This window comes from Corapipo altera, unplaced genomic scaffold (genome assembly GCF_003945725.1).
Source record: "Corapipo altera isolate COAL_440 unplaced genomic scaffold, ASM394572v1 61, whole genome shotgun sequence".
In the NCBI taxonomy this organism is placed as follows: Eukaryota; Metazoa; Chordata; class Aves; order Passeriformes; family Pipridae; genus Corapipo; species Corapipo altera.
Genome location: NW_020884910.1, coordinates 6,963,173 through 6,990,224, shown reverse-complemented (window position 1 = coordinate 6,990,224; position 27,052 = coordinate 6,963,173). Strand labels below are relative to the sequence as shown.

The window sequence follows — 27,052 nt, the reverse complement described above, 5'->3', positions numbered from 1 at the left end:
TTTCAAAACTTCAGGCTCTCTATTTTCATATTCTTGATCTACTGAAGATAATGGTTGTGAAGTGTCCTAGAGGTAACTTGAATTTTAGTGCAGCAGATGCTATTTCAATAGAGTACTTACTTCTGTGAGTTCTATATAAGTATTCACTGTACCACGTTGCCCTGTTTTAAAGTGAAGGAGTAAGTGCCTGCCCTACTTTGCACAGTGTTCTTACACCTGGTATCTACTACTCAGGCAATATAAAAGAGAGGCTTTAGCTGAAGAGTCTTAACTATACCCCTGGTAATCCTTGGTCTTCTAAACTGTTATCACATCTTTATTTGAAAACAAGTAAGGATAAAATAATCTCTTTGTTAAAACAAAATTTGTCTAACCTACCTGAACAAAATCGTTGGTCTATGTGTGTGTGTTTAGTAGTGTTTAAATGTTTTGGTGTGTCTTTTGACAGATCATCTGCCTTCCTACTGAAAGCAGATTAGAATTGCATTGTAGGTTGAAAAGGTGAAGTGGGAAGTAGGGAGAGGGAAATTCATACCGTGAGCCATTAATATTGCACCTTCATTTCTAGCAGTGACTCTCTAGAAGTACAAGAAAAGCCCCTTAACTCTACATAGAAAAATGATTTTGATTATGTGGATAGAAGCTTTCATTTTCAGGATTCTTGTATCAGGAAGAAACCAGTGTCAAATTACTAGAATACATGCAGATTTAAAAGAATCCAGTTTAAAAGCATCTGCCTTAGGACATGTCACAGCCAAGGCTGGAAGCATGTTGATTCATTATGCAAGTCCAGGGAAAAAATAAAAGAAGCATCTTCTGAAAACTGAAATCTGTGTTTCATTTTAAAAGTCCCTGAGGCCCCATTCAGAGTAACTGAGCTGCCTTCGAACTGCAAGCACACACATGCTTTGTAGTGAAACACTGACTTCCTTAAGTGCATACCCAATTTAATCTATACTGACAGTTAAAAAAATGAGATTAAAAAAATAGTGTTTCCGATTCTGAGTGGGAGATAACTATCCTGGTAATGATGACATATTTCAAATCATGTCCATCACGAGATTTTTTGGAACTGCAGAAGGAGGAAAATTGTGAAGTAAAGGACAGTAGAAAATACTTACAACACACTTGATCTCAAAGCCAGTATTTCTTGGAAGTCAAATTGGCAATTGCAGGTGTAATTGAACCAATTATCTTGTGTTTAAAGGCAAATCTCATTGCACATGTGTAACAAGTTCCAGAAAGGGTCTTGATTCTTTAGTTTCTTGTCTCAACCTAGAGAATGTTGTGCGAGATACAAGATGTAATGAAACCTCCTTTCAGCTCCAGAGCTGACAGGTCTGCATTTGTCAAAAAACTCCCCTGAGGTATTATTTCAGGCAACTCCTACTTAATGTCAAAATCATTGTAAACATTTGAGCTGAAAAACACTATATAAAAGTAATTTCTGAAGTTGGAAAATGCTGTTTGGTAAAGTGTTTCTTAAAAATGGTCATATTCTAAAATGGAGAATAAAAGCATAGTCTGTTTTTAATAGCTGTGAGGATAAAGGATAATTCCCATCTGAGAACCATATCTGACTTAACTAAGTTCATGGGTGAACCTGTTTCATCTGTGAGTTGGTATTTTTTTTTCCTTTCTCTAGGTTAATTTCACATTGTGATGAATTAAAACATTTTTCTTAAGAATTGGTCTTCCTTACGTAAGAAATTCTAAAATACTAGATGCAGCTCTAAAGTAAATAATTTATTTTCCTTTCTCTCCAGTCCCTCCAAATTGCTCAACAGTTCCTACTGGAGGTTGTTGACTGGAGCCAGACCTATTCCAGTCTCTGTGATACCGACTGGATCTTGAACATGCACAGTCTTTAGCCAGAAATCAGACAAGAACAATTTGAGCACGATAGTTTGTTTTTTTTCATGTCTGCCTGGCATAGTAAACCACATTATTGCAAGTTACCAGCTGATCTGACTAGCGGGTTGTTGCTCCAGATCAGTCGAGATGTTAGAATACTATGGAATCTTTGGGTAGATTCTTATGGCTCAAACCATAATCTAGCAATCCCTTCTTCACACAAAGAGAATAAAATATTTGGTAAATCTAATAGGTATTTTACCTAATCAATATTAACAGACAGAGCTATATTTAGTGTTGTTTAAGATTGCATTGGGTTACATTCCCTCCATCCACCCACTGTAAAGTATAGAAATATAAAGTTAGAGGGAAGGACTTCTATATTCATCTCCACTTCCATACTGCCTACAATGCTGTTTGGTAGCACACTCCAAAGGCTTTCACTGCCATTCCTGAAAGATAAGGCAGCAGCCTTCACTGTTAGATTTGCACTCCAACACAATCAAGTAAACTCTTTATAGCATTAAGGCAATGTAAACTAACATGCATGAGATGTGTTAACGTGCGTGCTGAACTTTTTTTGGTAGCTCTTACTAAAGCACAGAAGGTTTGGGTTTATTTCCCCACCAAAGGTGGATGTGAAAGCCTTTCAGAGTGTGTTATCAACAGTACCTAGGCAACTGAAAAGCGTGGTGGAATACAGCAGTCTTTCCCCTCTTTATTTCTGTGCTTTTAAGTTTGGGGTGGATGTGTATATCCTGATGCAGTCATGATTGTCACTAAGTATAGTTTTTGTTTGTTAATTTCCTAGTTTGTATACAGCTTTGCTGTACTTCAGTGGATAGCTTCCCCAGTCAGGGAGAAGGGGAACTACATCTTCCTGGGAGTCACAAGGAGAACTGCACAACTGAAGCTTAATCCTGACTGTGGACCCTTCTGAAGGGTATGAAAGGCTATCACATACCTCAGAAAATGATCTGTCTTAACTTCGCAACCCGTTGAAAAGCTATGAAAGGCAGTACATCAGACACAATCTTCCATGTCTGACAGTGAAGACATCATAGGAGTTCTCTTCTCTTGACAGGTTAAGAAACTTATCACTTGTTTTCTAATATACCTTAAATTTTCACGAGAACATCTGGAAGTGGGAGTATGGAGTATGGCTCATCATGGTAGCAACAGGATCTGTGCCGTATTTTTCCTCTTTTAGGGTTTCCTATCCTTGCTGAAGAGTGACATGGGCACATGTAGCAAATGACACATTGCCTGGTCAGTTTTAAAAACACTGGAATGAAACACATTTTTACAAAATGTGATAAAGGTAGAAGCTCAGAATTCTCAGAGGCTCTTCTTCAAAAGGAATGACACGATTCACACAGAGTTGTGGTTTACACAGGCATCCAATTCCCTTAAATATAGAGTGTATTTGGTTTATTGTAGTTTCCATAGGTGATCTAAAAATCTTCACATGCTGTTTGTGGTAGTAGGACTTCAAAAGTGTCTTAATTAAGAGCAAATATGGCATTACTGACCAAGATCATATTAGTTTGTGGACTAGTGAAAGTCAAAGATTAATCTCTTTCAGGTTTAACTTTGTGTTTAAGTACAAAATCGGTTTTCAGACTTCTGCACGTGGTGAATTCCATACCTCACACCACACTGAGGGCAGCAGAGCTAGAATACCTTTAATTCCTTTATTCAACCTGAAAACCATAACAGTCAGTGGTGTATATTGCCTTTGGGAGTTTGGTTGGTTTGTTTGTTTTGGGTTGTTTATTTGTTTTGGTTTTGCTTGGTTTTGTTTTTTTTAGGACTGACCCTAAAAGCAGAAGACAGCTCAACAAGGTGCTTTTCGTTATAGTGCAGTAGCAGCAGTAGCAGCCTTGTGTAAACTGTCTAGAGAGGCTTGCTTTATACACAGTTTGGAGTATACAGGCTTAGGTGTCTGTGTCAACAACGTAAAAGTTCATTGGAACTGAGATCTGAAGGGCTTCCTTTCTGGCTCTCGGGTGCCAGTTGGTTTTGTACTCATGCCACCATGTTACATAGTTTTGGCTTACAAATATTTGCTGTGTTATTTATAAAGCAGTTGTAAATTGAATCAATAAACAAGGTAACTTGAATAGAAGTAACTGAGCAGCCTCTATGAACTATAATTTCCAGCCAGGAGGAGCAGTAGGGCTGTATTTGCAGCTGCCAGCTGTCTGGTGACTGTAATCTTGATTTGTTAAAGGTAATGAGAGAGCTCGCAGGAGCAGGGAAATGGTCACGGTATAAAACTTGTTTGCCTTCACATTTATGTGATGAATCATATGTAGACATGGTGTCCACATGTGCACACTAGATGTGTATGTGTGGTTTTGCATATCTTAAGTGATTTAGTTGTGGGAACCCGAAGAGGGAGAAGCAAATTCACATGGTACTACCAGCTCAAAATACTAATTTAATATACTGCTGCTGAAGACCTTCCTAACAGTGATTACAATATATTTAGATTAAACATCCATGCAGGTGTAATAAAACTCTGAAAATGCATTTTTTATCTAGCTTCACTCTTTAAAAATCACTGTAAAGTGAAGAAGCTTGATTAAAATAAGATGGATAGAATGTTTCCAAAAGACAGGCAACCTTCTTGGAGGACTGCAGCACAGGGATACCAACTATTAAAAAAACCCCAAAATGACAAACCCACACCCCAAATAAACATAAAAAAGTTGACACTTTGAAAGTGAGGACAGATTTGCTGAGGGACTGAGCATTGCAAATCAGTTCAAATTAAATTTGAAAATTCATGTTTCAATTAAAATTGAATTTTAGTTTTCCAAAAGACTTACATTTATAACTCCAGATTGGGTTCCATTCCGTTCCATCAAATACCAATGGATGCAGCTGGGCAAAAACTTCAATGTTAGTTTAACGTATCAGAGGATGGGCGTTGGATTACCTATTGTGCAGAAAAGAGATTTTTGTTGCATTTTGTAAATACCACCTCTGTGCCTATTAGTAGCAGCCTAAAACCTCTTTATTTCCTTTCAGTTTTTAAACTTCTTGTTGAACTGAAATCCTGGAATTGTGTTCATTTTGTTTAAAAGCCATGCTTATCTTGAGCGCTTTGTATGCACTGCATTACTTTAGTCTTCAGCATACTTCCACGTCAGGCACGTGTAGTATAAGAATGGTAGAAAAGTGAAGTAATTTGAATTAAGCCATTCTAAATCTCAGAAGTTTTAACTACTTCATCCTGTTGCAGTCTTTTAGAGTTTTGCTCTGCCTGAGGTTTGCTTTTCTTCAAGAAAAAAAGAAAGAAAAGGCAAAACCAAATTCTGTTTCAACATTTACTATTTTATCACTTAAAAGAAATTTAACTGAAAGGGAAACATGACTTGTTTCCACAGTAACTGTTGTTCCCACATAAAATATCACAGAGATAGGAATCCTTAGGCATTTTAATGTGTTTTCCAGAGTAACTGCTGTGGGCAGGGCTACAGGACGTAGGGTGTAAGTCATAGATGCTGCTAGCACTTTCTCTGTATTAATGTGTTATTGTTACCACTCTTGCTGAGCTTAACTGACTTCTGAAATCTAGTAAAGATATTAAGGTTAAAGAAAACCATTTTCTGACCTAGTTAATTTTTTTTTTCCTTAAAGTTGAACTCTGAAAGTTTCAACTGTTGAGAGACTGCTAGTTGAAAAGCTTTGCTGTATTACAGAGGGACAGTTAAATACCTTTAACTGAGACTCATGCTAGAGTGAGGTGGTGACAGCACTTACAATGCATGTCAAGCAGTAGGAAACATAAAAATATAGTGACTGATAATCTACTTCTCTCTTGAGCCACTGTCTTTCACTTACGAAAGGCTGTGGCTCATCGTCGTACTTTAACCTGTTCTGCTTGGGTAAAGATAGTCGACATCGTTGTTGAGCAGAAAGTAAACAGGGTGCCCGTAGCCTTTTATGCAATAGGGTAAGAAACAGAAATAAATGGAAATAAGAGCATTCACCCAAGAGATGCGAGGTCTGGATTCAGTTCTTTCTGAAAACATTCAAGTGCACATTTCTCTGCTCTTAAGAAGAGTAATTTTACTGACTGAAGCACTGAAACAGAGAGTTTAAAATTGATTGAGCCAGAAGAAAAACAATATGAATCTTTTACATTTCTTCTACTTAACTGTCCTCCTGTTGCTAGTTCCCTTTATTCTGAAATTCTCGTAGTATTTTACCAGTTTAAGTTGAAACATTTCAAGGTAACTTTTTTTTTTGGCAGTAAGAAGGTTCAAAGCCTGTCAGATAAGGTGTGCTGATTTAGTTCCATGCTATCATGTAACATACTCTGGTTTTAGTAGTTACTAAAGAAGTTGATTTTAAGAAGACACTTTCTAAGGAAATAAATCTCCTTTGAAAGTTTTGTTTTGGGGAGAGGATTTAAGACGTGCTAATGGGATGTTTTTTACTTATTCTTTGCCACAATAGTAAAACCTAATGCCCTCAAGTATCCTATCCTAGATCTATATCAAGATCTTTCAGTAGAGAATATTTGATGTCCCTTAATGCATTGTTCTTTTAAGAGCTTCTTAACAACACCCTTGTGTAGTGCCCTCTGGACTCACATAAAACAAAATGTAGACTGACAAGCCCTCTTTTTCCTCTCTGTCTGATGAGGACTGAAGTTCACTAGTGAAAAAACACTCTCTAGATCCACAAGCGCACACACACACAGTCACAGATCTCTTGATGGTCATTGTGGGCTCTCTGCTCAGCTGCTGTCCGTGGCTGGATCGTGAGCTGTCTTCACTCACTGTGCTTGGGTTCTACTCACTGGCTTGTTCAGCTTGATTCTCACTAGCAAACAGATGCACATGCTTGCAGACCCCTGTCCATGCCTGGGATCCTGGGCCTCCCACTTGCTCTGCCTAGTCAGTTTGCCAGCAAATTAAATAAATCGTGATCCTCCACACCCACCACCATGTTTTGGGGTTACGTAGATTCCCTCATCACACAGAGCTGGTGCCCAAGCCCATGGGTCCTGTGACCTGCAGTCCCATTCCAGCTGAGGTGCTGAGATCTTCACTTAACTTCAGTCCCCCAGTTGCTGGCATCCAGGCACAAGGGGCCCTATGGACTATGATCCTGCCCCAGTGGCTGATGCTGGGGCCCTCACCTGCTCCAGTTTTAGGGGCCCCTTCATCCGACGTTTGACACCAGTTGCTGGCCCCAAATTCATGTTTTCTGAGACCTTGGTTCTTGGGCCCTCCAGCTACTGATGCTGAAACACCCACTCCTGTTGCTGGCCCCACAGACACAGGTTTCTCCTGTGATCTCATCTAGTTCCTGGCCCAAATTCAGTCATGCCAATGTCGTTTGTGAGCACCTAATCCTTACAGCCTTCAAGGGGCTAGAGAGGGGGTTTACATGGTAAAACAGTCATGAAAAGATTCGTTACTGAGTTTTGCAGTTTCACCTGTCCCTGTCATCAGTTACGAGTCCGGGCTGGCTCTCTGCCTATAGGTTCTTAATGACCCGTTAATTAGTGACTGGAGCCTTTCCTTCTTTGTGATTGTTTCTCTTAACCCCCTTCTATCACGTGTGTATCACTGTGTGTTTTATTTATTACTTTCTTGTTACTTGTATCTCCCTTTGGTAAGGCTCTTGATCTGATTTACCTTAATGAAGCAGGTGCTCTTGTGTTCAAGTACCCTTACAGTGTGTTGCTTTGGTATCTTTTTAAAAATTAAGTGGGTTCTTTTGTGGTAAAATATGTCAGGGGGCAAAAAGCATTTTTAAAGATACTTTCTTTTATCTTTTTAGGTTGTGTTTTGTTTTGTTTTGTTTTTAAAATAGCTGGCTCCTGTTTGTGACCTAGCAATTCCAGCATTCATGTTCTAAAATTTCAGTTAAGGACACTTTTTCAAATATTCTCAGCAGTGTACAGGTGTAATACAACATGGCATGATGGAAGTGTAAGGGGTTTTCCTTGGGGACCCTAGATTTCTGTATGAGAAGTGTGGATTTTTTGGCAAAGGAGACAGTATTCATGGCACTGTTGATACAACTATAGGCACTGTGGATTTGCAAAGCAGATTCAGTATGGATGTCCAGACAAACGGCAAGGATAAAAGAAATATCAAACAGTTGTTTTATTTTCACCAGGTAGCCATTCACCCTGTGAATTGACTACAGCTTTTTGCTATGTGTAATCTCTTAGTTTTCTTCTACAGAGCTCTGTGAAAAGGATCTTTTTGGCTTTCTTTGAATTTTCCTTTATCAGTTCTGTGATGAGTTACAAATGTAAAGTGGTAGTTTAAAAATGTAATCCTAACCTCTTGGTGTTTTGAATGATCCTTATGAAAGTGTTTCAGATCCTTATCCTATCTGTGTAACAAAACTGGTTTAATTTGTGTCTTATTGCAGAAGGCTGTTTTCACAGGAAGTTACTAGAAACTTAGGAGTTGCTACCCAAATACTCATTTGACTTACATCACTTTGTTGAGCTAAGCAGTTAACCCTGTTGCTGAACCGTCTGCTGCTTTGTGTTCTCTTTGCTTCGTTGTCTTGCCCAGTGGAAATGTAGTGTTGGCACACAGGAATATGAAGTTTAGGGGATCTTAATTACTTAATGGTTTACTGACTTAATAGCTGAGTGGTTCACTACCTGGAAAAATAAGGGAAATACAGCATTGTTTTGCTGTCAGGGTATGATTAAGTAACTCCTTAGATATGCCAGTCACTTCAGTCTGAATGTGTTTTGAATTCTTTTGGGATGAGCACAAACCATGGCAATAACTGGACTTTTGAATGTAAAGCTGAAAACTGATTTATCGGTTTTGCCCCTTGATAAAGTGACATTTCATTGTTTAGTGTGTTGTGCTGAGCATAGACATTAACTAGCTCAGGACAAGAAAGTTATTTCTAATTTTTATTATAACCCTGACGTGTCATTTGTTTTTGCAGACAGTCATAGATGCCCATATCTTCCCAGCTCTTATAAATATTTTGCAAACGGCTGAGTTTCGGACAAGGAAAGAAGCTGCTTGGGCAATCACAAATGCAACATCTGGAGGCTCTGCTGAACAGATCAAGTAAGAAATTGTTAACATGTTGCAATGCAACATGTGAATTGATGTTTGTGCAAGAAAACAAACTATCAACCTAGAAACTGGAAAACCTTTCTGTATGCTTTCAGTGTTGTATCCAGAGAGACCATGTCCTTGTCGTGAATGAGCCTTTCATTCCTTTAGGGAGAAATCACAAGAGGATTTTAGTTGGAATGCTTATTTAAATAATTGAACCATTTCTCTTACATGAAAAAACTAAATGCAACTTTTAAACTAACTTCTAAGTGGTTGTTGTAGAATGTAACAAAGTGCATTAGCAGTCTGGAGAGGAATAGTTTGGCACCTCAGACAGTAGCATCACGTGTATTGCTTTTCCTGTTTAACTTAAACTGGTACATTATGCTTATATGCAATTTTGTATAAAATAAAATAACTTTATAAACATATTAACTTTTAACATAGTTGCTGTTTATATAAATATAAATTTCTGGTACAAAAAATAAGTCGTCATTTCATAGCTACATAAATGAGAGTTCAGAGAAGGTATTTTAAAGTTATTTTGTTTGTTTCAGCAGAATTGACTAGACACAACTAGATGTCTGTAATTTTGGTTTCTCCAGTCAAGTTGATATTTTATCTGATTGCTTTGGTTCTTAGACCTTCATACTAAGTGCTTAAATGGCTACACCAATTACAATTTTGCAGACAATTAACTGGGTTCCATATGGTATTTTTCAGGTATTTAGTAGAACTGGGATGCATCAGACCACTCTGCGACCTCCTTACAGTAATGGACTCAAAGATCGTGCAAGTAGCACTGAACGGGCTGGAGAATATCCTGAGGCTTGGAGAGCAGGAATCCAAACGCAGCGGCACTGGCATTAATCCTTACTGCGCTCTTATTGAAGAAGCGTATGGTATGAGCAAAACACCTAAGCAAGTCAGGCCATAAAGCCAAGATCATGATCCCATTAGAGTTTCAGCAGATCCATTAATTACCTTATCACTGTTATCTGAAAATAACCTGTTCTTTGATAAGTCTTCAGTGTACTCCATTTTTTTACGTTATCTTTGACTGTGTGTAGACTGAAAACAGTGTGTGCAGATTTTCTTTTATTGATTTCTTTTGTCCCTGAGAAAGCCTTCTGGGAGTCATTCAGTCATATCAGATAAAAGCTCAGGTGCAGTGCTCTGTTGCTCAGGTTTCAAACCTTTCCCCCATCCCTTTCTGCTGCCCTGCAGAATTATGGCAGCAGCTGCAAATTCCTTGTTTGCCTCTGCTATGCTAAGGTTCTGGCATGTACCAGTGTGATTTCATCACAGTTCTGAGCTACTGCTGCTCTTAAGTTCTTATTAAGAAAAATAAAAATGGGTATCAAGAGCAGTATAGAAGAAGATAGCATCGTTGAACATGGTTTCTTGAACCTTGGTTCCCTTCATGGTTACCTTGACTTCCTGGGAACAGTTATATCAGAATAGGATTTTTTCTTGCCTGCTTCTAGGTTTCAACTTCCCTTTTCATATCAGTGTTTCAGGAATGTGTATATAGTATCAGAGAATTGTGTACTCTAGTCTTCATACATAGTAAAAGGAGTAGACAAGAAAGCTAGTACAGTTCCCAATATTAGAGATTTACTAAAATGGCTAACACTTGGATTTTGTTATAGCATCATTCCTTGCTGTATTATTTTCCTTTGTATCTAACTACAAGGCCTGAATTTGCCCAATTGCTTAATGCCTCCCCAAAAACTGGTTGCCCGAGTTTAACTGCATTGTATATATATGGGATACAGATTAGATAATGGAGTCTCCATCCCTGGAAGTTTTGAATACCCGTCTAGACGCAGCAGACCTAATCTGGTGTTGGTTAGTACTCCTGGGCTGGGTTGCAGGTTGGACTGGATGATTATCAGAAGTCTCTTTCAACTTGCACTTGAGTGATTTTGTAGTCATGGTCCTTGTAAGGAAAGCACTGGGAACACACTTTCAGGAAATTTGGTCCCAAAAGTCTCTTCAGAAAAAGTCTTTGAATTTGAGGCCTTGGTTGTCTTTACCCATTCAAGCCTGTGGATTTAATTTTTGGGTGAAAGGGTAGACAGAGAGTACGAAACACGTAACACAGTTACAGGGAACTCTGTAGTTCAACCTGGTTTTCCTTGGTTGTGGAGAGTACAAGTTGAGTACTGTGTTCTTTCCAAAGGTTGGAGACAGTTGTCATCGAATGTAAGTGTTCACAGCAGACTGAAAACTGTCATGGTCATATGCTTTCACTGAGCTATAACTTTTATGTACTTCTTTTCTTTGCAGGCCTGGACAAGATTGAATTTTTGCAGAGCCATGAGAATCAAGAGATTTATCAGAAGGCCTTTGATCTGATTGAGCACTACTTTGGAACAGAGGATGAAGACAGCAGCATTGCCCCACAAGTGGACATCAACCAGCAACAGTACATCTTCCAGCAGTGTGAGGCTCCCATGGAAGGCTTCCAGCTTTGAGGTGCCCCTGTGCTGTGTGCTCCTCTACGTAGCCAATCCTGTTGTCGAGCCACAAGCCACCCGTGGAGTGATTCTCTCAATGTTTTCCATAACCCTGTTTGCGCTCATTCGCTTGCCTCGTGCACATGCTCTTACATACGTCTGGAAAACTTTTGGCTCTCCATGGCAGGATGCCCCCTCCTTGGCAAGGGGTCACCAGAATCACCCTTCTCCTCTAGATTCTGAATCTCTCCACTGTCATCTTCGTGGAGTTGAGGCACCTTTCTATACTTTGAGATATTCCCTGTTCCTCTTACGGGAAAATAGTCCCTCATCCACTAGCCCCCACGCTCCTGGCATCCAAGAGAAGGCTGTCTGCTTTTCTCTTGTATTTGCTGCAGTATGTGCCTGCAGTCCAGGGAGATGTTCAGCCTTTCTGAGAACGTAGCTGAATTCATCCCCCATGTTCTCCCCTGGATGCCTCTTTGGATAGCGGCGAGAGACGAATTAAACCTTCACATGCAGCGTTATCTACTTTGCTGTATGTGCCAGCTGGGGTTATTGGCATGAGGAACATGTTACAAATAATGGAGTAAGTTCTCTATCCCGTGCAACAACAGGCTGCAATGGACATGTTTTGTGGTTCTTAAGAATATTGAACACATCTGGCCCCATCCCGTCTCAACACTGAGCTCCCAAGTTGGATTGCAGACCACTGTGGAGATTTGTATACCTTCCCAGTTTTTCCTCTCCATCCACAAAAAAAGAACCTGTGAATAGGTCACTCTTATCACCTCCCCAGAAACGAGTTTCCAAAGCAGCTTCTAGAATGGAGAAATTGCCCTCACTTCTGCTTGCCAGCACAGTATGATCCAGCCGGGCCTTCCTTAAAAATCAAGTCCTTTCTGACTTCATGCTCCAGAGTCTGGTCCTTGTTATTATAGTTATGGCTGAAAAACTCCTCTCTGCCTCTTCACATTTTTACACAGCGTGACTTGAACAGATTTGTCTTCTGAAAAATTACCTTCCGAACACAGAAATCTTAATTTGTAAAACTTAGCACAAGGAGCATTAGATCTCCTTTTCATTTTCACAAGACAAGAGCTTCCTCTCCAACTCACCTGATGGAATAGAGTCCTCCTGGTCAAGCCCCTTATTTAACAACTAAAGTGACACTACATTCAAAGGATAGTACTATTACAGCCGGGTCCACCTGGCCCTCTCATTTCATTTTTCCCTTTTGCTGTTTATGAGACTTCAGGTGAATTAGCATGGAACGCATGGTTCCTACAGGTGACATCTGTAAGGCATCGCTGACTGCATGACAGCTGCCACTTGCAGCTGTGGACTGCCCTTCTGCTAGCAGCATGTTCTTGGCTCCGCAACCTGCTTGGATCACAGACCTCTGATGCAAAGGCCAGCCACTCCTCACTTGAGTTCAGCTGACACTGACACCAAACTCTTCACACAACTGGGGAGATGCCACGTGATGGAAAGTGGCAGTTCCATTTTGAAAAATGCAATGGATTCCCTAGGCCGTCCGCTCCCCCCTGCATCAGGCTATGTTCTTTCAAGCCATTTTGGATGCTTGGAACACACATTTGTCCAATGTAAACATTTCAAAATCGCCACTGCCAACTGCAGCGTCATGGACCTGTGGTAAATGTTAGTGGCAGAACTGTCTGCAAGATCCTCATGACTCCTCTCAGTGATAAGCCACTGCAAAAGCAAAACCAGCCCATTGGATACAGTTATAAAAATACATAAATCACTTGTCATACTGCTGAAAGAAGCTAGGCAAAGGCCTGAACATCAGCTCTGTGTGACCATTATTTAAATAAAGTCTTCAGTTCTGTCTCTGCTTCAGGATGGAGACTCTGACCTGTGTGGCCACTGCAGAAGCCACCTGCTGCCTCCCTAGCTAAGCCAGTTGGCCTCCACTTCCCCTCTCCCAGTTATTTTCTCTAGTGCTGCTTTGTGCTGAAGGAACATTTAGTTTACTGCACTTGATCTGTAAATGGACTTCAATTCTTTGTAATTTTAGGGGGTTAAATTTGGTGGTTAATTTAAAAAAGCAAAAAAACCCCTCAATGTTGCCTTTACATCACATATAAATAACTGTGTTTCTCTTTTCTTGAAGGGTGATAGAAGCACTGATTAGTAGCAAAATCTTGTTTTAGCTTTTGGATTTTTTTGTGCTGGATTTTTTTACGTGTAAATTTCCAATAACATGTCATTTCTATAAGATTTGTTTAAAACCATGTACCTCTTATTGGATGGTATAAAAATGCTACATATTTTGTAAACAAATCTGAGCAAAGTGTGTGTGCATATATTCTGTATATTCATATATGTATATTCTGTGTATATATACACTAGCGTGTATATATACATATATACACACACACACATATATATATATATATATATACATGCATAAAGTGTGTGTATATATATATACATACCTATATATCTATATATATATAAGTGTTTTCTCTTCCAGGCTAGTGAAAACAATGTGGTGCATTGGCGTTTCCCTCCCCTGCCCCCCAAGAACGTAATGACAGTTGCCTCTAAATGAGTGAATTAAAAAAGAGTCCATTTAAGCTGAATGGTGTGCCTTCCTCTGTAAGGAGCCTGGCCATTATTTGTTACTTTTGCTGTGGATATGTGAATTCAGAGCAGATAAGTATAAATCTTTAAACTTGGTATGTTTGTTTGAAGTGACAGGCCTGGTTGACACAGGTAATATTGTTGTCATAAATACTTGGACTGTGTAAGGCATTTGACTGGTACTGCATAATATTTTGACCGAAAACCACAACAATACAAAAATCAACATGGCACACATTAAATGGATTAAAATGTGGCTAACTCATAGGTCTCAATGTAATTTTAAATGGTGCTTAATTGAGTGTATTTCCATCAGGATCTTCCAGCAACCAGTCTCGGCGTTGCTTTACTTAGCCTTTTTAATAGGTTGAAAAGAAACAAAATCTGCTTCTAACAAAGGCTGCAAATTAAATGGGTACGGAAGGGAGATCAGACTTGTGCATTATGAAAGAAATGATGCAGACTAATCAGAATTACTTGGCAAGCCAAGGGCAAGTAAACTATTTGCATTTTAGCAGACCCAAATATGTGGCATAACGTTACCCTTCTAATAAATAACATCCAGGCCACAGGTGAGGACTCTCTTCTGGAGGAAAAGTGCTGCTGAAAAGATGAGGATCATTATATGTTACTGCTTGAACACTACTTCCTAACACAATTCTGTGTAGCTATGTCCCCTGCTAGAAACACTGAAGCCAGTATTCTTTGCTCTCCTGAAGGATGTGCTCAGACAGGGACCATCTTGGAGAACGGCTCCAGCTGCCACTTTTGTGATGGTCACACTGTGTTTTGTATGATCTGTTGTTGTTTTGTACCTACATAGGAGGCAGCTGCTCTTGCGTAGAGGATAGGTGAGGGAACTGTTGGGAGTTCTTGGGTTCTTCTCTTAGCTCTGCCAAGCAGCCTCTAGTGCCAGAAAAGTGATCTCGTGTTTTCTTCCAAATTGCAACGTGTGCATTTCTTTCTGTCTACTTGTGGAGATCCAATCTAAGCACCTTCCAAAAGCCCCGCAGACTGCTAAGGTGAAAAGATTCATGAAAATTTCTCCAGTTCTTTCTGCAACATCAGTAATGAGGTGGAAACACTGCACTCAGGTTTTAACAATGTCTATTTTAAACTGGGTGTTAGAGAAAGGAAGATGCAAGACTGCCTGGAATTGCTGTCTTGCAGTTCTGACCACAGATCAGTAATGCCATTTAAGTTGCCTATTTCTTGGGCCAGCAAACAGGAGTTATTTTTTTGTTGGTAAATTTCCCAGTGGAACACAGCAGGCAGGGTCACTCTCTTGGATTCAGGAGGATACAAGAGATGATGGGTCAGGTTACTGAAAGCTCAATAACTAAGCCAGGACCAGTGCTTGGGGCTCATGGGAAGACACCACATAATTATTTGAGGCAACTGCTGCCTACAGACTTCAGCCTGTTCTTTAATTCCTGTGTTGGTTCCTTGCTGCAAACCAAATACTGGTGGTTCAAGTCCCTTCCTCTAACATTAGGAGAATGGAGGAAGACAATGACCCCCAAAGACCTGTGTGTTCTTGAAACTGCATTTTTTTTTCTGTTAGCACCAAGAGTGTTGAAGAACTAGATGGTCCTACATGTGACAGTGCTCTTGCTATTACACCTCTGTTCTTCTCTGAGGATTTCCAGAACAGCTATCTTATCTCTCTGCCAGCTTAAAGTAATTCCTCACATTTTTCAGTATGATTTCTTTGTCTCTGGAAATTGGCACAACACGCCATTGGTACTCTCCAATGCCAATTTTAGACATGAAGGTCTTTCTTCAGTTGCCTTAGTCGTAGCAGAAAATAAACAGGGCCTGTTTGTGTACTGCTGTGGCCATGTCCATAAGGCTCCTGGCATGCTCTTCTGAGGCAGTGCTGAAGTTGTCAGATTGATCATTGCATTTGGAAGTTTCAGTTGCCTTTGGAAGAGGTACAGCAATATGGCATATTTATCGAATTGATAAATTTGACTGTTTTGAATAAATGTGAATGGTGTTACAGACCAAGCCAAAGGAAAGAAAATTAAATGCTGTTTAAGGGCTTAGTATGTTCCTCTCCATCACACACTGTTAAAAGGCTGCACGCTAAAGCTGTGAGCTGTCAGGTGATCCGAGGTGTATTCAGTTCTCCAGTCAGCTGGACAGGCTGCTTCAGCTAGAAACACGCTGGTTTTGTCACCATTGTCTGTGTTTAGAAGTGCTTTCTTGGAAGCCATCACACTAGGAAAGAGGTGGATTCTTTCACTGCCTCTCTGAGAAAGATCTACATCGTTTTTCTAGTACCCAGCTACTTGCAAAGAAAATACTGCAATGCTTGGGAGTGAGCTGGAGACAGCACAAAGCTCATTGTCTTGGGGTTTTGTTTGAGACTCTGGAGCCTATGTGGAAGCTGAAAGAAAACGAAGGTGGGCAGTGATGCACAGTTTTTATGACAGATACTGAAATGGTGGAGATACTAGAGTGACAGAAAGATACATGGAGCTTTTGTCAAACCACTGGACCAGACTTCAGTATTTGAGTAAATGGTAAAAAGCTTATAGAAATTTAAGTAAAATGGAAAACTGATTACCATTGCTGCTCTGAGGTGTTGCTTTCTAAGGGGTATTTTGCACATTTTTATTTGAAGTACTTTACCAGCTGGATGAGTCCAAATAGTTTTACTGTTCCAATGAGGTGTACCTTCCAGTTCTGTTCAAAAGAGCACTCAGGTGCATATTGAAAGGGTAATATTTTTGGAACACACAGTTTTAAGCTCTGCCATCACCAAGCACAAATCACAAGTTTTTCTTCAAGGAAACTTGAAATACCATCTGAAATGCATGTTCTCTTTTTTTGGTCTTATTTAATACATACATGATCACATGTAATCTGGCATGTAATCTGGCAAGATTTATTTTGGTTCTCACCTGTGTGGCAAAGAACTAGAACTGTCATGGAAAATGTGTTCACGTACCTGCAGTGGAAATAATGTGACTTGTATTCAGTGCTCATTAAGTGGACAAAGCTGTGGAAGCCTGCTCTGCTTGACTGACAGCTTACTTGTGATAATTTCCATTCAGAGAATCTGATGGCAGGTCATGGTATCACCTGAAGGTTGTAGCTTCTGTGGCTGAATTGACTTCACAGCTTGTCTGACTGGTTACATCTCATTGTGATATCCAGAACTGCAATTCATAGAAAGATGGCCTGCAGCAACGATTTTCTAGCTCTGGAGTAAAGGACAAAGCTACTAGAAAGGACTGCAGTAGAGATTTTACTGCTTCTCTTTTCCAGGTATAAAGAGAAGATTTCCCGTGCATTTTTGTAGGGCTTTTGATTCACTCAGCAATAGTGCTAATTTTTAGTAGTATAACAAAACTAATCTGGAAAAAGTTTCAAAAAAAATAATTCCCCACCTGCTATGAGAAAGTTCACAAGCTAAATCTGTCAAACTGATATGTCTCTTCTCTTTTTGGAGTCCTCAGGACCAGTGAGCAGGCAGTGCTGGGAAGTAACAGGTTTTGAGCAGTCCTGACATTTCCAATCTACATTTCCTTCCAAATGAACTGTAAGGAGAAGGAAAAATACTATCTCTGGCTGCTGCAAGCTGTTCAGCATGAAGTGTGTGACTCTTTGGGCTCAATGCCAGAAGTAGAACTGTTGGGAGTTGCTCTTTGCAGGTATTACTGGGACTGCCACATGTAAAACATGAGGCAGGTGATCTCTAGGTGGGCTAGTATAATGAAAGTACAGATGACAACTTAAAGGGGGAAAATACAAATAAATGAGGTTTGAAAAAAAAAAAAAGCTTAGTAGCAGAGAGCAGGAATGCCTGATGGACTTTCTCATACTCATGTGCCTCAAAATACTAAATCTGACAGTACAGGTTGAAGCTGTTGCACATTATTCCTCAAAATGGTCATCTCTGTTCCAGCTCTGGTGTGACAACCATTAGGTTGTCAGCTGCAACACAGTAGTTCTCTGGAATGCTGTTTCACTATCCATCTCCCTCCTTGTTTTACTGAAGGCAGGCAGTTCTTCACAGAAAGTAATCCCTCACTTAAATGCAGCCAGAATAATTGCACCTAGAGTGGGTAAGCAGGCTAAGTTATGATCATTTTGATGATGTTAATGCAGGTCAGACAATTACTCCTGACTCGAGGGCTCCCTTAATAATTTTTCTGTCTTGCACAAAGGGAAACATACAGAATAAATATAGCCCCATTCTTCCCTATAGCCCCCTTCTTCCTGAGGGGACCTTGAAAGGACCTGAAAGAGCTGCTGATAGTGGATGACTGCCCAGTGAAGGTATTTTGTTTGTACAAGTGGAAACTAAATGGACTGTCCTTTTGTCACAGTTACCTTCTTGTAAGTGGTAAGTAAGACCTTTCATAAAGGGGATTGGTACCAAGAATGCAAGTACAGCTTCTGCAGTATTTTAAAAGATGCTTAGTCTAGTGCATAGCATATGTGGGAAGCAATTACTTTGTCTCTCCAGTTTGCTCATGTGTCCTGTCCCACTAACCACGAAGAAAAGAGTTTGAAAGAAAGGGGCAGTTATTAGCAAAAGAAAATAGGTATTTCTGGGTTTAGTTATTAATGGATAATGTATTCATTCTTTCTTGAATGTGAGTGTACAGAACTAACATACAGGAAAGATGTGACTATATCTTCCTTTCAGTGGTGAAAAGGACTTTGCTTTTCTTCCCCAGTTCTTGCTCTTCATTTCCTCTTTTAAGGTTTAGCAGATGCAGTACTTTCCTCTCTCCACTGGGCTTTCTTCTCCAAGTTTATGTTTGTAAGAGTTTCATGTCTTTTTACAGCCTGCAATGTAATAAGATCATCAGTTATCACCTGAAGGACCACAAAATTGAATTGATAGCTTACAAAATATCTGGCCTATCCTTACTGAGGCACAGTTCTGTCAGCAGTAATGCTAGGAAGCAAGAGGGGTAAAATAAAATATCCAGAAACTATTTTGGCTGAAAGTAATTACTTCTCTGGGAATAAATTAAAGCCTTTTGTTAAGGCACTAGAAGATACACTCTGTGCTTCTGGTCAGTATTTAATACTGATCTCCGATCTTCACAAGTCAGAGGTACTAGAACCAAAAGTTAAACAGAATCACAGAATCTTCTGAAATGGAAGGGATCCCCAAGGACCATCGAGTCCCACTCTTTAGTGAATGGCTGGCCCATCCAGGGATTGAACCTGTGACCTTGGCGTTATTAGCACCATGCTCTAACCAGCTGAGCTCATCTCAGGAAACAGAAATAGTTTCAGCGTCTTTGAAAACAAGGTTTCCAAAGTAGCTGTCCTCGCTTCCTGGTGTTTGCATTCATATTACTCCAGTACAGAGGAAAATGTTCTGGGAATTGTCAGTGTTTGATCTCTTCTGCTAAAGCCAGGGAAAAATCTTTGCTCTGTTTAATTTAGAGTGCTGCATCCTTTTCATTTTCATAGACAACTGCTGACAGAAATGTCATTTGACATTCAGCAATTCACAGTACTGGGATTGAGACTGTCATAGTTTTAAGGTTTCTTTAGAACACTTAGCAGTCCATAGAAACAAGATCTGAACACTGTCATCAGAACTGCTTCAGAGAAAGGCAGCATACAAGGAAGGTTCTTCTGTGCATGCAGATGGTTTAAGCTCAGAGGTTTTTTTTCTTTTAAAGGAAGCACATGCAATCTTAACAGTGACATCACCCTTTTCCAATGGGAATTAGTCAATGAGAGTCACTTCTGGGGAACTAGGAGGACTTTAAATTTTTGTTCAGTGATAAAATGAAAAAAAAAAAAAACCAAAGCCCCAAAGCAAGACAGTACTAAAAATCCATAGAGGAACCGAGAAGTTTATGTGAAGATTGATTTGCACTCATCAGCCAAAAATCTGTGCTTACCTGCTTCCCTCTAATCACCATGATGATGCATCCCACTACTGTCAAGGCAATCATTACATAGCTGAACTTCACACGCAGTGTGGTCTTTGCTGCTCTGACTGTTTCAATCCTCAACAAATAAGAATAAAAGAACAGCCTCATTATCAGAGACCCAAGTAGATCACTTGACTAATTGTTTAATTTCTCCTAGCATGCTAATAGTACTTGGCTCTTTTCACAAAAAAAGTTTTACAAGAGGGGAAACACTGATCCCAGCTACCCTGGGACATACTTGGTCACAAAGACATTCCTCTCAAAGCTGGAAACAAACCCAGCTTTTTTATCTTCGGTTACTTCATTGTTAAGAGCCAGTAATGCCTTTGCAGACCACTTGACTGCAATGCAAATGAGGAAGGCTGCAGCATTTAAGTATGTATGTTCATCATGGAAAGAACAGGAAAAAGAGAGGGTTTAGTAATGCAATGTTTTCCTTACTGTTAACTCCCTCTGTGCTCACTACCATCTTCCAATATCTGCAAAGCCAGGGAAAATTCCGTACTATAACTGTGATGTATTTAGCATTGTAAAATGTGTGTTTTTCTCTCAATAACAGAAGTAAGGTAAAAACCATTTGTGAGCAAGAATAACATACAGTGTTTAACAGCTGGGATTTTCTTGGGCTGAGGGAAGCCATTTCTACTGCCTGAACTTCAGAATAGTTTCGTTTATGATACAGTCTGTTTTCCAGCAAGGCATCTTCCTCTACTACGGGATTTGACAGATGATACACTGGCTGCTGAGTACGGTACTCAGAAATTCTGAACAGGACTTGGTAAAAGACCAGTGGTTAGCACTTCCCTCCCGGTAAATAGTCTTCAAGTAATCTGTTTTTGTAAGAAATTAAGGAGGTGTGGAGGAACATAAGCTTTCCACCATCAGCTCTGGACAGAGGAACCCTTTAAATCTTTTTTTTTTTTTTCTTCCCTAATTTCAGGGGGCTTACCTAGCCACACCAGTAGCTATACTACTCCTCTGGGAAACCTGTTGCCTAGTCTGCTGTTATATCTTTAAAAACCAGAAGTCTTCCACAAGAAGAGTAGCGGTTATTAACACCTTCCAGCTGTACATGTGAAGAGTTAAAAGAAAAGACCATTTATTTTAAGTTGGGTTAAACTCTGAAGATCATTCTACCCAAATGACATATTGGTTACAACAAATTTTAAGTTTGTGTTAGGGCAAAGCAAGAAGGGCCAAGGAAGTGTTAATGCTTTTTGGATGCGCTTCCCACAATAACCAAAGACCTACAGCCTGTATATTCTCCTTGCAGAATTTAGAGCAGGTGACTCCCTTCTCAAGGAGGTCTCATATTCTCACTGATCAAATCTGGCACATTATAAAGTTCCAGGAAACTTGAAAAAGCATCAACAGTGCATGGTGAAAAGAATAAATACATCAAACTAGGTAATTACACCCCAAAACTAACACGGGGAATGGATTTAATGGAAGTGGAAAATTATTACTGTACACAAACATGAGTGAATATGGAATCTTTTACTACATTTTGACCCTTATACCTGAAAGAAAAAAAAGATACTTAAGGATCCACAACAGTTCAACGTGGTAAATCACACAGGACCTGAGAGCTGAAAAGAGTTTTGCTCTTGTTTTTGTCAGAGTATTGATTCAATTGCAAGATTTCTGATCATAGGGAACAAACACATCCATCTACAATGAAACTAATAGTTAATTTTAGCATCCAGGTTATTTGTTTCTGCTAATAATCTGCAATGAACGCCTTGAGTGCAAGCTGCAGTTAAGCTGAAATGCACAGAAGTAGGATTAAAAAAAAAACCTTTGCTAATTAATTTTGGAAGTACCTTAGATGCGTTAAGAATATATGAGAGCAAAAGGTAGATATCTGAACACAATGTGCATTTTAAATGAAGTCCGTGGCTAAGATTAATATTTGTTTAATAAATGAGTTACTTCTGATCACCACATTTTACAAGATTACTGAGTTATATCACAAGCACTTACAACCCACAATTAATCTCAGAACAGGAAAACGAGTTTTTCTGCTTTTATAGTTCTCAATTGTCTTCTCACATTTGGCTGAATTATTTGTCTAAATAAAAAGAATTCCCTATGCATTTGCACAAATGGTCAGCTTTTATCAGAATTTGGTTTGTCCTTTCAATAAACTACTGAAATCAATCACTGTTAACTTTGTTTTCTTAAAAACCCTCAAATATATGAAGTGATAATAAGTTTTAATAATTTACACCTGTATGTATTTCAAATGTAAATTTAAGAAAAACAATTCAATACGAAATTGAAGAATTCCATTTTAACAAAATTTATTCACTGTGATACACTGAGATACATGGGTGGATTTCCAGTTCCCATGCAGTGCATCCAAAAAACTAGAAAATATTTAGAGGGCAGCTACATTGTTTTCTTACTCAAGTAGTGCAAGATTTACTGTATCTTTTTAATTTAAATAAATACTTATATTTAAAAGCATTATGAGCATGTTTTAAAGGATAACTATAGTACCACTAGGTGTGTTTTTTAAACTGATAGTTGCTGGTTGTTGATAAGTTTGATCTTCATTTTAGATATGCAAACCAGAACATCCAGTTTTATTTTCTACTTTTCACACAGGACAAAGCATTGACATTTGGACTCCACCAGCAACAGGGGAAATTTTGACTATATATATTTTGTTAGGGAGCCCTTCCCTCCACTGTTCCTTAGTTTAAATTCCAAGACTAAAGAAAGTAGGCCCATGCCCTCTAGGTATTCATTAATAAATATTTTATATAAGATTCAATTATTTTATAGTATATCATGAAAGTTTTCCATGAGGGGAGGCTGACATACAAAGAAAAAAGCTCACACTAATGTTTGAAAAAAGCGTTTTAATTGTCAGACAAGAGTGAAAAATTGACTGATCTGGGATGTTTTTCTAATGAAACTGGTAAATGCTGGTCATCCCTTTGCAAAACAAATCAGGAGGGATATATTATCTCAGCAGAACAGAATAACTTAGGTCATCTCATCTACAAGATGTTACACCAGACACAGCAGTGTAAGATTTTTCAGCTGTGCAAACCCATCCCATTTAAGAAGAGTTATTCTGGAGTTGCATTCAAGTAACTTATTGCAGCACAGACAAAGTCTCTTTTACAGCTTCAAAACTGACACTTACGAGACAGTCTCTGGTATGTCCTCTGGTTTCTTGAAATGGCCTGCCCACAACAAAAATCTTTTCTCCCAGTCTGTAGGCTTGTATCCAGGCACCCTCAAAGGAGACTGACCTAAAAAAAACCCAACAAAATGCACAAACAAAACAAAAACAAAAAAAATACCACCAAAAACAATGGTCAGGGAAGCTGGATTGCCAGAGCTGTAACAAAACCAATTAGGGTGAGCAATGCAGAATTTTAAATATGATTACTAGAGCTGGTTAGAGAACAAGAATGATATCACAGATTAAGAAATGTGGAAATATGCATTAAACTGAGGCCACGTAAAGAAAGCTAAATCTATCCCAAGACTTCTGTATTAGCATGTCTAAATTTGCAGAAGCTGCTCTGGTATCTAAATTTCCTAAAGTGCTGCGATATTATAGTTTTTCTATTACATTTAAATTAGTTAAAAAAAAAGAAAATTAAATGGAACAGCTACAGAAAAGCCATTGTGCTACACTGTCTGATCACAGACTGTTAACCTTTTCAGGCAGTGAAAGATTTTATCTTATTGAAGGTACAGATAACAGCCATAGGACAAGATCAGACCCTTAATTTTCAGCTCAGTCTTTCAAACACCATGTATAAAATATTCATAATGCAATAGAGGAAAGCTTTCATACATAAAATACCATTAAAATCTAGCAAAGGGCAAAGATAGACAGCTTTTTCCCTTTTTTTCTTTTTTTTTTCCTTTTAAACAATGGGAGGTATCCTGTATGGATTTGTGCTCCCTCGTGGATTCATGAATTATCTAGGTAGTGGGGTTGACACACAGTTTGCTGACAATGCCAGGTTATTAAAAAACATGAGGGCTGACCCCAAAGAGCCACAGGGCTTCAGAATCCTGAGTCAATGAGATGGCCCGTGAGTGAAAGCCCTTGTATATAAACAGGAAGCAATTCCAGTTCACATACGAATGACAGACTCTAACCTAACTGTTATTAATTATTACCTGAGCCTGAGGAGCAAGTCCTTGAGGTTTAATAGTGGTTTTGGCAAGATGTTCAGTAATAGAAAGGAAAACAGCATAACTAGCAATGATTAAGAACACAGGCAAACACAACAGCATTACTGTGCCATTGTATAAAATTGCAACTCCAGCATTTTGGAAAGCATGTGAAATACTGATCCCTCATCTCAGAGGGAGCTGAAATAGAACAGGCACAGGGAAAACTGGTAAGGACAACCACAGGTATGGAATGGCCACCATGTAAGAAATGGTGTCACAGACTGAGACCCTTTGGCCTGGAAAACCAGTAATTGAAGCTCTCCTCAGAACAAAAGAGCATTGTAAATGACATTGGGAGTGTGGGCTACAATAAACAGGCCCTGTTTTGGGAGGGGTACTGAATAAAGGAAAATCAGATTATAAAAAAGTACACATCGGGTTAAAAAGGAATACAAGACTTGTTTTTCTCACAACATGGTTAAGCTGAGGAATTCCTTCTTGGAGAATGTGGATGCTAAAAATACATCCAGCTTCAAGAAACTGGGTGAGTTTATGAAGAAAAAAAATAAAATCCAGTGAGGACCATGAAACACAAAGATGCCACCTCTGGGACAGTATAGAGGAGGAATGCTATGTTTGCTGTACGTCACATTCCCATTAGCCTTCACAAAAATGTAAGGGATCTCCTTTACCAGGCACTAGTGGAAACATCATACTTTAAAGGAGACCTCTTGTCTTACCCAGTACAGCTGTGTTATGTTTTTAAAACAGAAGCATGCCAAATGCTTCACATCTGTGTGCTCCTTTTATCCTGCATCAGTGGGCCAAAAGGGAACCTGTTATACAGGAAGTCTGGTTAGAGCACCGTATCTGTCCCATATATAGTGAAAAAATGTTTCTGAGCTTTCCCTGACCAGCTCCACCCTTAAACATGAATCTAGGCAACGATTCAGACTCTCTTCTGCAGGGCATGTTTGATTTTGGGAATAGCTGGAGCTGGTTGCACTCTGAAAAACTGCAAAAGTATTTGAGCTCATACAATGTTCCTAAACATTAATAGTTTACACTGAGGCTGAACAGCCATTTCCAGAGCACGGCCGAAGAGCCTCAGTGTAGGAATGCACACCAGATAAGACACTAGTGACCTGCTACAAAGTGAAAGCTGTGTTATCGTCACAAGCAGAAATATTGACCCCCGGCTTTGTTAGAAAACAGGACTTTATTGTTAAATTTAATGCTCAGTTTTCCTGTCTACAGATCAAAACTCACTCTCACAAAATCAGGGACATTAGCATCTATGTCAGCCAAATTCCTGTTCAGATGACTGCAGCATGGATATCCAAGTATTTAGTGGCATAAAACATAGCAAGATCTTATCAAAAACTCTTACTCTTTGACTGAAGTTTACTTTCTTCCTGGGGTTTAATGCAAAGCCTTCTGCTTATCTTCAGATCCACTCCTTCAGTCATCCTTAGAATTGAGGGAATATTTCTTCCCAGCAGTTTAACAGCCCTATCTGGAAGAGAAAACAGAGGAAGCAAAGAGGTTGAATTTAACTCAGAGCTAGTAGAATACTAGCTTTTCAATGGAAATGTTTGGGTTTTTTTTTTAAACACAAGAGAAAAAAGAAAGAAAAACAATAAATACAAATGTAATACAAAGCAAGAAGTACCAGATTTAGTTGCAATACTCTATGAAATTAAAACTTGTCTATAAGCTATGCCTTAAGCTTGTCCATTAATTTTGATTAGAAAAATGAGAATGTAATTAACATAATTTTTAAAACAAAGGAATACAAGATTACAGCCTACAAGCAATTTCTAAAACACAATGCATATCACAGTTTCCAGGAACTCATCTATTCGTAGGCTTCAGGTACACTTTGAATGGTGCTACTTCTGGGACTGCACACCAGCATTCTACCAATCCTGTCATATCCCAAAAGCAATGCCAGAGTCAAGGAAAAAGACAAAAAAGCAGAATCTTGCTGTACAGAGAGATTAACTACTTTCTAATACATTAGAAGACGTCAGGGCACCTCTTATACAAGAACAGACTTTCTAGAAGGAGCTTCTAATTCATCAATATAAGTTAAAAAAACTGGGAAAAAACCCCAAACCAACACTGAAAGGCAAAAAGGGCATTTTTTAAAAAAATAAAATGAGGGGTTTTTTTTCCCCCCTTTATGCTGTCTGAAGGTGTCTCTCCTAAGAGAAACCGCTTTGGAGGCATAATGCGTTCCTGCTCTGAAAAAATAAAATCATTTACATTTACAGGCGACTGCCCCTAACGGAACTAGACTCTTTTCAAGGTCTTCAGAGAAGGAAAATAAGAGGCACAACTCCATTCCTGACACCGTATTTAACGCCAGCCCATCAGACGAGGCCGCTCACGCCTCGCTTCGCCAACGCCGCGCCCGCCCCGCTCCGCGCTCCCACCGCGCCGGGCCCGGCTCCGGCTCCGCGGGGTCCCGGGGCAGGGGGCAAGCCGGCGGCAGCCCCCTGCCCGGCAGCCGGTGCTCGGCCCCGGGGCAGTCCCTCACTCACCGGCGCGGCCCCACATGGCGCTGCCTCGGCCCTGCTCGGCGCCCCTCAATGTCACCGCCGGGCCCCGCCCCGGACCCGCGATTGGAGGGGAACGCGCCGCGGAGCGCTCGGGGCCGCCGGCACCGCCTCTGCTGGGGCGGCCGGAGCTGTGCCCGCAGCTGCGAGAGAAGAAGGGGTCGCGGGGCCACCGCCGGTGGAGATGCCCGGCCGGGGGCCGCTGCGCCAGGGGCCGCGCTCCGGCGAGTCCCGCCCCGCTCCGCCCCACGCGTCATCCCGGCTCCCCGCCGGATTGGGCGCCGCCGCGCCCTCGGCCGATCCAGGATGGCGGCGCCCAGCGGAGCCGCGGGCTGCGAGGACTTCGCCGAGTTCCAGGTAACCCGCACCGGGACGGAGCGGGCGCTCCCGCCCCCCCCCCCCACCGCCCCGGGCCATGCTCGCACCGCTGA

The 27,052-nt window shown here is 40.1% G+C and overlaps 3 protein-coding genes across 5 annotated transcripts in view; 2 read left to right on the top strand and 1 right to left on the bottom strand.

Moving 5' to 3' along the window:
• KPNA1 (karyopherin subunit alpha 1) overlaps positions 1 to 14,254 on the top strand; it is a 51,589-nt gene extending 37,335 nt beyond the window's left edge. For all 3 annotated transcript variants that reach the window (XM_027653490.1, XM_027653493.1, XM_027653491.1), the window contains exons 12-14: positions 8,803 to 8,930; positions 9,645 to 9,823; positions 11,214 to 14,254. In XM_027653490.1, the coding sequence (XP_027509291.1) occupies positions 8,803 to 8,930; positions 9,645 to 9,823; positions 11,214 to 11,401 (495 nt within the window). In that variant the 3' untranslated portion in view covers positions 11,402 to 14,254. The remainder of the gene's footprint in view (positions 1 to 8,802; positions 8,931 to 9,644; positions 9,824 to 11,213) is intronic.
• Positions 14,255 to 18,535: 4,281 nt separating this feature from the next.
• FAM162A (family with sequence similarity 162 member A) lies at positions 18,536 to 26,750 on the bottom strand. Its single transcript, XM_027653494.1, has 5 exons — positions 26,607 to 26,750; positions 25,451 to 25,576; positions 23,069 to 23,177; positions 19,879 to 19,987; positions 18,536 to 18,799 (listed from the first exon to the last, which is right to left on the bottom strand). The coding sequence occupies exons 1-5, from the start codon at positions 26,620 to 26,622 to the stop codon at positions 18,710 to 18,712; spliced, it is 450 nt and encodes a 149-aa protein (XP_027509295.1). The 5' UTR covers positions 26,623 to 26,750; the 3' UTR covers positions 18,536 to 18,709.
• A 26-nt stretch (positions 26,751 to 26,776) lies between these two features.
• Positions 26,777 to 27,052, top strand: part of CCDC58 (coiled-coil domain containing 58) — an 8,570-nt gene continuing 8,294 nt past the window's right edge. Inside the window, exon 1 of the mRNA XM_027653495.1 lies at positions 26,777 to 26,978. Within this exon, the coding sequence (XP_027509296.1) occupies positions 26,928 to 26,978 (51 nt within the window). The 5' untranslated portion in view covers positions 26,777 to 26,927. The remainder of the gene's footprint in view (positions 26,979 to 27,052) is intronic.

Bases quoted from the DNA above. Each gene is read 5' to 3' on its own strand.
- FAM162A (XM_027653494.1), bottom strand. The intron at 19,988-23,068 runs GTAAGTGTCAGT...TTATTTGTTGAG, and splicing joins GACATACCAGAGACTGTCTC to GATTGAAACAGTCAGAGCAG. The intron at 18,800-19,878 runs GTAAGCACAGAT...ATTACATTGCAG, and splicing joins TGGTGATTAGAGGGAAGCAG to GCTGTAAAAAGACATGAAAC.